Below are 12,271 nucleotides of genomic sequence, written 5' to 3' on the forward strand. Positions count from 1 at the left end.
TGCCAGTCTAGCCTCACTTGCCCACTCTTTTCTAGATACTTGGCCCCAAGGGGCTTCCCAGCCCCACCCACCCCACCCCAGGACCAGTCCTTACCCACAAGCTCCACCTTCTGGCTCTAGAATTTATTGGCCATCCACCCCAGAGTACCTCAATGGGTGTGGTTCCAGAGGCTGAGAGGCAGAAAGGAACTGCTTTGTCCCCGTTAGCCACTTTCACTGTGAGCAAGTAGGCCATTTCTTCCACCTCTCGGGGCTGAAAAAAATCTGATGGCAGGCTATGACAACAGGCTTCTCCCAATGGCTCTCAAGGGATTCAGGTGAGTGGGTTCAGTGCCTGCAGGTGGTGGGGGGTGTACAAGGATAAGCCCAGGCTGATTGACCCAAGGGGGGTTCCGTCAGATGATAGGCTTGCTGAGGGAAAAGTGCTGCCCCAAGAACAAGAGGTGAAGGAAGGAGCAAGGCAAAGGGAAGCTAAGGAGAGCTCCTCTTCCTTTGTCCCCCAGAAGAAAGCCAGGGTGCAAGGCTGTACACCCCCCCCCCCCCCGCATCTGAGAGCTCTCTTGAAAGCAGAGAAAGGGGTGAAGGAATGGGGCCTAATGGGCAGTAAGCTATGTTCTGCCATGCCCACAGGTCCTTCAGCAAAGTGGGTCACACGGGCATTTCCAGAGTAAACCTGGTGCCCCAGGCAGAGGAAGAAAGGTAGACCGCTACAGTCGTCCCACCCCCATCCTGGGTCCTAGCACCCACCCTCACCTAGCCCTTCAATCCAGCTTGGGCTGCTCAGGGCCAGCTCGGTCTGGATGCCTTCACTAAGGCCTAGTGCCTGTGGGTAAGCATTGTTTTCCCTACTCTGGTGTGGGAGAGGGCTGGCTAGAGCAGTCGCTGGGGACAAAGAGAAGTCAGCGCCAGCCTGTCCTTGCTCCTGCTGCAGTCTAGCCAGCTGCTAGGGTTCAGAGTGGGCTGCAGGCAGAGCGGGGAAGGAGCAGGCTTCTCACAGACTTGAGGTCGCTGAGGAGCCAAAGAGCTTTGCAAGTGGAGCAGGTGGGAGTCGTGCTGGGTAGGCCAAAGCTCAGGCCCAGCACTTAACCAGCCCCTTCCCTTCTGAGACCCAGACCCCTCGCTTGGCAGAGTGGTACAATCCAGCTTCCTCCCCAGGCACTGTGGTCAGGCTTGGGCTTCAGCAAGACCTGGAAGTGTTCTCTACAGAGTCTGGCCCCATCAGTGCCCAGGATTAGGAGTAAACACAGACTTAACTCCTGGAGCGAACGGAGTTTTAAGCAAAGATTAACGGTGAGTTAGGAAAAGAGAGTAAAGTTAAAGCCATTACTTCATTGACTTCCAGCAAGTGAGTGTTGATGCCGCCAGGTGTGAGGCAAGTTCTGGACCTTGGTTACAAGACTACAGAGTCTACTAGGATAACCAAGAGTTCCTAGACTGACACAGGAGAGGCAAGGACGAAAGGAGAGGTCTGGTGAAGGTAGAGATGGAGGAAGGGGGGACCAGATGCCAAGGAACTGAGAGATGAATGACAGAAGGTGGGGAAAGTGCCTTGGCAAAGACAGGTGTGACAAGACCAGTGAGTCATGGGAAAGCCAGGAAACGGGATGGTGGGGGCCGAAGGGTAGACAACCCAGCAGCTTGACTGGAAGGTTGCTACACAAATCCTCATGTAAAACAGTGGGGCAGAGATGATAGAGCAAGTGGGCTTCCGTGTGTAAACCCGGAGACAGCTGTTGTTAAGGGAGAATGGGGTTCCGGGGTCACAGGCACACAAAGGAAAGAAAGGATGGGAGAGGGAGAGGCAGGAACTCGCAGACTGCTGGGTGAGACGCTGTGGGTTTAAGGTGTGTGTGGACAGCAATCTAGGGGATACAAATACCTGTGGCCATTGTATCCCTCCAGAGGACTGGAACCACAGCACGGTAGGCACATTACAGAAATTAGACACCAATTAAAGAAAGGGTGCAGCCTTAATGTGCAGGGTTGAGCACAACTGAAGGGCACTTAGTCACAATTTTAAAAGGCCCCAAATCTGTATATAACAGCAAACAGTAACTTGTGGCTACTGAGCCCCCAAAGTGTGCCGTATTAAGTCAAAGCTAGAAATCAGACTTAGGACTTAGACTTAGGGAAAAATGGGAAAGGAAATATGTCAAATTCCATATTGCCAATTACAGTAAAAGGGCATTTTGGATATGTTGACATAAAAAAAAAAAGTTCAGAATTCATTTTACTGCTTTGCTTTTGTCCCATGGCTACTGTAAGGTGTGATGTCTCCTATATGGATCACATTTGATCCTAGGGAGCTCTGCTGTCCTGGCATCTCCAGTAGAGGTTAAGGCAGCTCTGATGGATACTGTGCCCGTCAGCACATGGACACATCGGGAGAGGGCCTCCTGCCACGGGTGTGAGACCTGCCTCTCCGTGGAGTTCTGCATCCATTTCTGCTGCTTCTCACTGGCCACACTGACCTCCATGGTCAGACACACGCAAGTGCTCCACCCAGTCCTGCTAGCCTTGCTTACGCCCTTATTTTATTTTATTTGTTCTTTTGAGACAGAGTTTCTCTGTGTAGCCCTGGCTGTCCTCACTCTCTGGATCAGGCTAGCCTTGAACTTGAGATTCACTTGCCTCTGCCTTCTAAGTGCTGGGATTAAAGGGGTGCACCGCTTTTTTTTTTTTTTCCCTTAGCTTTTTTTTTTTTTTTTTTTTTCCAGCATTCAGAGCAGTTAGGTGCCACTATGGCACTTTCAGACAGATTTGTCATTGTCCTTCACTCATATCCATCTTCGCTCCTTTCATTAGTCCCCTTCTTCCCTACAAATACACATTTTCTTTTTCTTTTTGTTTAAGGTGTGTGTGTGTGTGTGTGTGTGTGTGTGTGTGTGTGTGTGTGTGTGTGTGTGTGTTTCAGTGCACATGTAGAGGTCAGAGGACAACCCGTAGGGAACCAGTTCTCTCTCTCTCTCTCCCTCTTCCACATGGGTCCTGAGGGCTGAGTCTAAGTCATTAGTCAGGCTCGACAGCAAGCACCTCCACCCTCCCACCAGCCACCATATGCTTTTTTTTTTTTTTAAGTCCTGTTAGAACATCCTTGGACAGTCTGCTGTATAGACTGGAGGTGCACAGCCAGGGAGCATGGCCAGGTGACACCAATGCACAGGCCATGTCTCAAAGGCTCCTTCAGCCCTGCTAAGAGATGTGGACTTCATCTTGCAGTTGGCCAGAGGTGCAAATTCTCTGGTCCTTTGTGGAAAAAAAAAAAAAAAAAAAAAAAAAACAAGGCAGTTTATGAAGACCTGAGTTTGATGCCACACTTGTCACTCTAGAAAGTAGGAAGATGGACACAGGTGGATTCCGAGACCATGGTCATTCAGACTAGCCTACGTGACAAGTTCCTAGCCACTGAGAGACCCTGTCTTTAAAAACAAAGAGGGAGCTGGGATGATAGCTCAGTGGTAGACCATCTACTTAGCTCATATGAGACCCTAAGTTCAATTCCCAGCACAGGCAAAAAAATGTGGGGGTGCAGTAGGGACAGGTTTGCAGAAGGATGACCGAGGTTGACCTTTGCTTGGTCTACTAACACTTCTATGTGTACCTCCACACACATGAATCTGCACACAAATGAACACTTACACGTTACACAGAAACACAAAGCACTCTAAGGAGATCACAAACAACTGAGGAGATGACGAGAGCCCTCCCGTAATAATTTTACACCTATCCTTAAGTGGCTGCTTTGCCCCCATTTTCCGGTGTGTATTTTTATTCTTATTTATCAGCCGTCGTGATGCATGCTCTTTTTAAATCCTGCTTTTTTTTCACTTCATGCTCCTGCGCAAGGCAGTTTTCCACAGGACTGCAGTCTTCACTTAGCCGGTCCCTTTGACTAGACACTGGAGGCTTTCTCGGGTGCACATGAGCAGCTCAGACAAGGCCAGTTGCTGTGACTCCAGCACATACCATCCTCTGCACATACCATCCACCGACTGCAAACCTTTGACTTCCTCCGCCGCAGGGAAGTCACCCACATCCTTCCATGCCCTCTTACACCACCACACACTTACACAGCATCCACCCCCTCACCTGGCACACACAAACCCAGCACTCAGTGCCTGGGCTGGCTGCCTCCACCTCAGCTCTCTCCCCCACAACACTCCTGCCTTCCTGGCGAACCCCAGAACTCGCTGTTGAGCTCCAGGCCTTCCCTACCCTCAACCAGACAGATATAGTTTGTCTCTTGGCTCCAGATACAAATATCTCTGCCATCAATGGCCACACCGTGCCCATCCCTTCTCCAAACCCTTCACCATTTATTTATCTCCAGTCAGCCACCAACGTGCTGCCAGCTACTCCTGGCCCCTGACTGGCTTCCTTATCTCTAGCCATGTTCCCCGACCCAGCCCACCATGTCCAGGTCCAGAGTCCGACCTGAATAATTCCACCAACAGCTCCCCCCTCACTGGACACTAAAAATCTTCCTTTAATGAGAGGCCTTTGGGTGCATTGGTCTTTCCTTCTAGGAGGTTTCCCTTCCCCCCACATCCCTTTCTAAATAGTTTCTAGTTCTCTGAGGCCTGGCTCACAGGCCAGCTCCTCCAGGGAGTCTTGGAAAGCCTCCTGGAGCTCTCTTTTCCATCCTAGGCTGGTGTGCCACACTCTACCTCTTGTGTGTCACCCCCCCCCCATCCCAGGGTTCACTGCGCAGAGCTCTGCCCTCACTCCACCTTCCTCAGTGCAACCCCATCATCTTCGCTCCCCATTTTAAAGACAGGGTCCTTCCTACCATCTCACTCACTTTGATGCCTTGGACCCAGCACAAGGCTTGGTGCCACACTGTGACCAATACACAATGCCAAGAGCATGGCCAAGCAGATATTGACAAACGCCTGGGCATAGGACCACCTTCTATACCCAAGGGCATCTTCTTCAGAGAGAAGGGCAGAGGCTGGGACAAGTACAGGAAGCTAAGCAGCTCCCCAAAAGGCCAGGACAATTCCTACTCTACCAGCAGACCAGGTGCCCCCCTTTTCATATTGTGTGCTGGCAGCCTGGCTATTTTCATCATAGTCTTTTTTTTTTTTTTTTAAGGTGATCATTTTATAAACAAACGCTGCCACTGAGTTCTAATTTGTATGTCTTTGCCTACTAGTAAGGTTGAGCATTTTCTATATATTTGCCTACTAAATGCTTTTTTTTTTTTTTTTTCCTCTCCTTTGAGAATTAAGCTACTGGTATGACACAGGCACTGTTAAGGGAGGTTGGTCATTTCAAAGATGGCTCTGGGGGCAGGAAGGGGACTGAGGTGGCCAAGGTCACATAGAGGCTACAGAGGACTGAAAAGACAGAGACAAAGAGACCTAGGGAAACCAACCTGTGTGTGGTAGAGGTAGGGGTAGGTAAGTGTGAGAGAGGTAGGGGCTGGGCTGCATTCTGGCTCAGTCACCCCTCTGAGGCTCTCTGTGCTGAGAGGATTCCCACATATGCACAAATATAAGGTGGGTTCTTTGAGGGAATCCTAGGCACATAGGGTATGGAGCCATTCTAACAGAAAAGGGGATCCGATGTAGGCGGCCTTCCTGAAAGAGACCATAGAAACGATGGGGGGTGGGGGGAGGTGCAGAGAGTGGCAACAGGAGGAGGAGCTCATGTGGGTAGGACGCATTATCAGTGCCCCAAGCAGCTGAAGTTCACTGAGTTTCCAGTGTGGAAGGCTTGCTCCAGTCACTTAGCTGACATTAAGTCCGAGTTCAGAGTCAGCCTCTGAGGGTGCTGTGCTCAGTACTCTGCCTCCCTCGTGGAAAACTGATGCCCAGAGAGCCAGCCTTATTAACAAAGGGTGACACCAGAGTTCAAAACAGGCACAGGCACCCGGTCCCCATATCTGCTCTTTGCTGTGAGGCTCTTACAGAAAAAAATAAATAAATAAATAAAAAAGCCCACTACCGCCAAGCCCGGACTGCAGCTTGAGCTTGGTGGGCAGGATACCAGCTCAGGTTGAACTGGCTGCCACCGACATATGTCTGCCCAGTTCTTTACTCCCAATACCAAGCCACAAGTTCCTTTCTCCTCATGGACTTTCTTCCCCACATCCAAGAGCAGCCTTACTACAACTCATGAAACACACCAGACCTAAATGCTATCATCCTCCAAGCCTGGCCAACTCACACCATGCCACAACCTGTCCAAGCAACAGACAGGACTCTGTGCCCCTTAGACAGATCCTGCCAGGCAGGTGAACTCCTCCAACCCAAGGCATGAGGCAAGAGGACAGGAGGTCCTTTAAGGGTTGAGGTGAAGCTGGGATGACGCTCAGTGGCAGTAATCTTGCCTTTGATTCTCAGCAATGTAACGACAACGTCATCCTTAAATGCCAACATACAATATGTTATAGGTTACCAGAAAGATATAACTGTCAGCAAGCCCTGCAAGGCTTAGGTCAGATTGTCCACTGTGCTGCCATCTGTGGGGGAGCCAGAGGAGCAAGGAGTGCTTACTGTCATTTCTCCATGTGCCTTCTCTGCCCAGCCCATCTCTGGAAGGACACGTGAGACACAGATACCACTGGCCACCTGTGTGTGCAGAACTGTAAAAGGCTCTGTGCCGTGCAAACTCTTGAATCCGTTTGAATGTCTGTGCTGCATGAATAAAATAATAGGTTCTTACTCAGAAATTAAATAAAGCAGGAGAATCCGGCAATGATTTCTCTCATCTAAGTAAGTTACTGATACCCCTCCCCCTCTCCCACTACCCCAGGGCCAAGAAGAGACTCCTGTGGTGGCTCTTCCTGTCCGCATCTGGTGTCTTAGGCCTGTACCTATTTGGGTTCCGCATTCTCAGGTACTCCTCCATGCCCAGGGTCAGGGTGAGAGTGGAACTTTCCAAGGGCCTCCTGAGGGAAGGAAGGAGGTAGCTGGCTGGCTTAGCCTGGGTGAATGATCTATGGGCTCTCCCCACCAAACAAGGAACATGCCAAATGTCCCTTCCTGTTTCTGCCACCCACAGGCACTTAGAAACCCTCATCCCCATGGGCGTTTGCCCTGCAGCCACCACGCCTCTGCTGAAGGACAATTTCACGGGTGCTCTGCACCACAGGTAAGCATCAAACCATTCTCTCACTCAGCGTGTCCACAAACTACACAGGTCTGCCCTGGGCCCCTGGCCTCTTCTTATCCACATGCAAGCATTCTGTCTTTGGTCACCCTGTCTACCTGGTTGGTTCTAAGCTATGAGTCCTTAGGGACGTCTGTGAGTCCCTAAGGCCCAGCAGTGGGGAAGTGACAGTAAACAGGTACCAAGCAGCTGGGCAAATACAACTGTCTTTCTTCCTCCTCCTCTTCTTCTTCCTCCTCCTCCTCCTCCTCTTCCTCCTTGTCTTCCTCCTCCTCCTCATGGCAAGGGCCCGGCCTGAAGTCCTGACCTGTACCTCTTGGGGAGCCCCAATTATCTGGGATGGCACCTTCGACCCACATGTAGCTGAGCAAGAGGCGAGACGGCAGAACCTCACCGTTGGACTGACTGTCTTCGCTGTAGGCAGGTAAGGCCCAGGGAGGGGACGGTGCTCATAGGGAGGGAGCAGGAGGCCGTGCACATGGATGAGAATCCATGGAGCCTTGCTCTGTGCCATAGGAACTCATAGTACAGCTAAAGGTCGTACCTACTGCCTCAGACTCTCAGGCGGGCACAGAAGCACCCTGGGCTGCCCCCTTCTCGCTGGACAGCAATGCCGGAGTCCACCCAGGAGCCAGGGCTCAGAACTAGTCCTAAAAAGGACTGTGCGGCAGAGGGGCTGGCGGGCGGGGGGGGGGGGGGAGCGAGGTAGATCTGGCACACATGGAAACACTGGGCTTATAGTGAGGACATAAAAGAGCTTTTTGGGTTGATGAGGAGAAAAGAAAGGGCTTAGCAAGTGGCTAAACCTAAGGTCCTCAGTGTAGATGACACAGCATGGGAGTGGCTTTGCCAGCAAAGCCTGATGAAGAACGGCTGGGAGCCCAGGAATTCACAAAGGGGTGAGTCCAGGCTAGGTATGGAAGGGCATGAGGGTGGGTGACGCCGGAGAATGACATGTTAGAAGCACTCGATCACAGAGCTCGGTGAGGTAGGCCCGTCTGTGTGTGAGCGAAGGAAGGATCAGAGCAAGTGAGCTAGATGAACAAGGGTCTCAGCAGGTGACACAGCAAGGTTTCAGAGGTATGACATTCATGGTGACCACAGCAAGGGAGTAGCCACAGAAGCCGGTCTCCGAGGAGGACAAAATTATTGCAGAGTGAGGAGTCTGAAAGATAGGCCTCGGGTGTAGAAGGAGCCAGGTGGGTGGAAGAGGCGAAGGACAGGGCGCTGCCCTCCCGCTGTGGGAGGGAGGGGGGGCCCAGGGTGATTAGTAGTGCAGAAGGGCTTCCGGGCTGGGTGTGGAGTCAGACCTATAGCCCTAAGTCACAGAGCATCAGAGAGCAGGACAGGGCGGGGAGTGGGCAAGGCTCCTGTGAAATGAAATGGGAGTGCCCACCCAGGAAGAAACACCCAAACACTTGCGCAAAGAAGTCTGAGCCACTGGGTACCACAGAGAAGTGTTTAAGTTTTTTCCCAGCTGTGCCCCAAACCCCACATAAGGGAAAGAAACCCAGGAGAGTCACCAGTCACCCCAGGACAAGGTGGCCTGAAAGATCCTCAGGGCTGGCCCAAGAGCAAGGGGACTGAGCTGTTGGACCACTTGGGGGCCTTTGTGCCTCTGTGCGTTAGAGGACCCTCCGTGAATTCCAGGGAGAAATTCTGTGAACCTTACACTCTGAGATGCTGACCTGTGCTTCCAGATCCCACAGGCCCACCAGAAACTGAGCATACGGAAATCAAGGGCCCAGCCCCAACACCCCCCTAGGCTCAACACCTCCTTCCACCACTTAGCGGGTTTTTGTTTTGTTTTGTTTTAATATTTGTTCAAGTGACTCTAGCTCTTTAAAAGACAGCACATGTTCAGACTATTAGGCTTGATCACTAATCCTTCAAACTTCTGGTGTCCCAGGTTACAAGGGATGCAAACTATCAGTATTCAGGCTGGAGAGATGGCTCAGAGGTTAAGAGCACTGGCTGCTCCTCCAGAGGTCCTGAGTTCAGTTCCCAGAAACCACATGGTGGCTCACAACCATCTATAACGAGATCTGGTGCCCCCTTCTGGCCTGCAAGCATACATGCAGGCAGAATACTATATACATAATAAATAAATAAATCTTTTTTTTAAATTGTCAGTATCTTGAGCATTCTGCTTGTCCTTGTGAAGAATGGCCGCCAACAAAATGGCTTTAAAATAAATTGCTATAGGCAGGAATTCAGGAACTCCCAGGAAGGGCTCTTTACTGCCAGATGTCTGAGTCTCAGCTGGGAAATCAATGACTAAAGAGCCACATATGCCTCCCACTCCACACAGTCTCCCTCCATGGCTGGCTTGGGCTATGTATTAATTTACAGCCTGGGAAGGAAAAGGTTTATTTCAGCTACTTCAGTTGGTAATCCAAGAAAAGAAATCAGGGCAGGAACTCAGAGCAGGAACCTGAAGGCAGGAACCTGAAGGCAGAAGGCATGGAGGAATGCTGCTTACTGGCTTGCTTCCCACAGGCTTGCTTGTGCAGCCTGCTGTTCTGTGCGTCATTGTATCCTCTGGTCCTGGGACTCCCTTCCACCAGGCTGAGAGGACTTCCAACACCTCCTGTCCTCCAAGAGTGGTCCAGCTCAGTACTGCCTGAGTCAGAGGAGTCAGAAAAAGTCTACATTCAACGGAACAGGGCAGGGCAATTCATTCCTTCCAGAGAGACATGGTGGGCAGCTTTCAATCATGTTTCTTTCTTTCTTTGTTTAAGGTTTCTGAAACAGGGTTTCTCTCTGTGTAACAGTCCTGGCTATCCTGGGCTCGCTTTTGTAGACAAGGCTGGCCTCAAACTCACAGTGATCCGCCTACCTCTGTCCTCACCCCCACCCCCACCCCCCCCCCCAATGCTGAGATGCCTGCCTCAGTCTCCCACCACCCCAAGGATTGGATCTGGGATTGCATTGCCTGGTGTGGGCAGGCAGGGAGGGAGATGGCGGGACTGACTCTGCCTGCCTGCTTGGCAGGTACCTGGAGAAGTACCTGAAACGCTTTCTGGAATCGGCAGAACAGTACTTCATGGTGGGCCAGAACGTGGTGTATTACGTGTTCACCGATCGCCCTGAAGCAATGCCCTACGTGGCGCTGGGCCAGAGTCGCCTGCTGAGGGTGGAATTTGTGCAGCGAGAGAGGCGCTGGCAGGACGTGTCCATGGCGCGCATGCGCACTCTACACGAGGCGCTGGGAAAGCAGCTGGGCCAAGAAGCTGACTATGTGTTCTGCCTGGACGTGGACCAGTACTTTGCCGGTAACTTCGGGCCCGAGGCGCTGGCCGACTTGGTGGGACAGCTGCATGCCTGGCACTATCGCTGGCCCCGGTGGCTGCTGCCCTACGAGCGGGACAAGCGATCGGCTGCCGCGCTGTCGTGGGGGGAAGGGGACTTCTACTACCACGCCGCGGTATTCGGAGGCACCGTGAAGGCGCTACGCAAGCTGACGGCCCACTGTGACCTTGGCCAACAGCTGGACCGTGAGCGCGGCATCGAGGCGCTCTGGCAAGACGAGAGCCACCTCAACAAGTTCTTCTGGCTGTATAAGCCCAGCAAGCTGCTGTCGCCTGAGTTCTGCTGGGCCCAGCCTATTGGCTGGAGGACAGAGATCCACCACCCTCGCCTGCTCTGGGCGCCCAAGGAGTATACACTGGTGCGAACCTAGCAGGTCCACCCTGGCCAGCCAGGTGCAAGAGCGTCTTTGGCACTGCGGGTATGGAATACGGACTGTAGGATGTTTCAAAACCATGAAGGCAGTTAGAGCTGGTAACACAGTCTCTGGAAGAGGGACTTTGGAACTCAGAGGTATTGAAAAGAGGCTAGGTACCTGGGGCCTATAGACCCTTAGTCACCAACTTGTTAGAGAGCCCTTTAGCTCAACCAAGATGCAATTTTTTTTTTAATTTATAAGTTTATTTTATGAGTAATATTTTAAACAGACAGAGTAGTTAATAATCTTTCTAAAAGATCTGGGTATGGGGCTAGAGAGATAGTTCAAAGCCACCTTGCAGAGGACCTGGGTTCTGTTCACAACACATCTACCGTGATTCATAACACTACCTCCTGCCCGGGCAATTTGCTGCCCTCCCTCACCTATACTCTCTGGGCACTGCATGTACATGGAGCACATATGTTTTGCATGTAGGCAAAACACCTACACATAAATATATCTTTTTAAGTAAATCAGTTATATTTTAAATAGAATCAGGGCAGGCAATAATATATGAAGTCACTTTTCCTTATGCTAGAAAAAATATTTTTAAATTAATCCGGCAGGATGAATGAGTGAAAATTACAGTGAAATTATAGAACTGAAAGAAAAACAGAGGTGAGAATTTGTTTCTTAATGCAGAAAAGAAGGTAGAGTGGTGGTGGAGTCAGGACAAATGTTATTAGAGGCCACATGTGAGAAGGTCATTATAGGTTTAACTGGCTCTTACAGTATACAAGGCAGGGGCCTGAGATCAGAGATACTGAGCACTGCTGAGAGTGCAACTTGTTGCTAGATGAAAAAATTTTATTTTATTATTATTATTATTACTATTTATTTATTTTTGGTTTTTTCAAGACAGGGTTTCTCTCTGTGTAGCCTTGGCTGTCCTGGACTCACAGCAATCCACCTGCCTCTGCCTCCCGAGTGCTGGGATTAAAGGTGTGTGCCACCACCGCCCGGCTTCTACCACCTTCCTTAATGAAACAGACGCAAATTATTAAAAGGCGAGAGGCAGCTTTTGTAGCCCAGGTATTTTTCAGCAGCTGGAAGTGCAGCAAGTGACGCCTTCTAGTGTTAAGCCTTTGCCTCGGCGTTGGGGTCAAGGCCTTCCTTAGCCCTTGGTAGCAGCTGATGTCTCAGTTTCTGAGTGGGTCTCCGGTGTCAGGGTTACCCAGACCTTGCTGGTGGCCAGTGTTACAGCTTCTGAGTCTCCCGTATCGGAGGCTTGCCAGGTGTCTAGGATCGTTCCTGGGACCAGGACCTGTGGTTTCTCTTCTCCTGGTCCTCATAGCATCAGCTCTTCTTCATCCTCACTGCCTCTGCTGTCTCTCTAGTTTATGCTCTGGGTCCTCTCCGCATCTGGTCACCTGCCTCTTCTTCCACCGTCAAGCAGGCTTCCCACTTCTGCCGCCTGGCTGCCCGACC

General features: G+C 51.2%; 1 protein-coding gene across 1 annotated transcript; it reads left to right on the forward strand.

The window, feature by feature from the left end:
* The first annotated feature begins 89 nt into the window (after window positions 1-89).
* On the forward strand, window positions 90-11,174 carry A3galt2 (alpha 1,3-galactosyltransferase 2). The gene is made up of 5 exons (XM_051171965.1): window positions 90-317; window positions 6,760-6,843; window positions 7,009-7,098; window positions 7,403-7,540; window positions 10,111-11,174. The coding sequence occupies exons 1-5, from the start codon at window positions 268-270 to the stop codon at window positions 10,796-10,798; spliced, it is 1,050 nt and encodes a 349-aa protein (XP_051027922.1). The 5' UTR covers window positions 90-267; the 3' UTR covers window positions 10,799-11,174.
* The last annotated feature ends 1,097 nt before the right edge of the window (window positions 11,175-12,271 follow it).

The sequence above is a fragment of the Acomys russatus genome, chromosome 29 (genome assembly GCF_903995435.1).
Source record: "Acomys russatus chromosome 29, mAcoRus1.1, whole genome shotgun sequence".
NCBI lineage: Eukaryota > Metazoa > Chordata > Mammalia > Rodentia > Muridae > Acomys > Acomys russatus.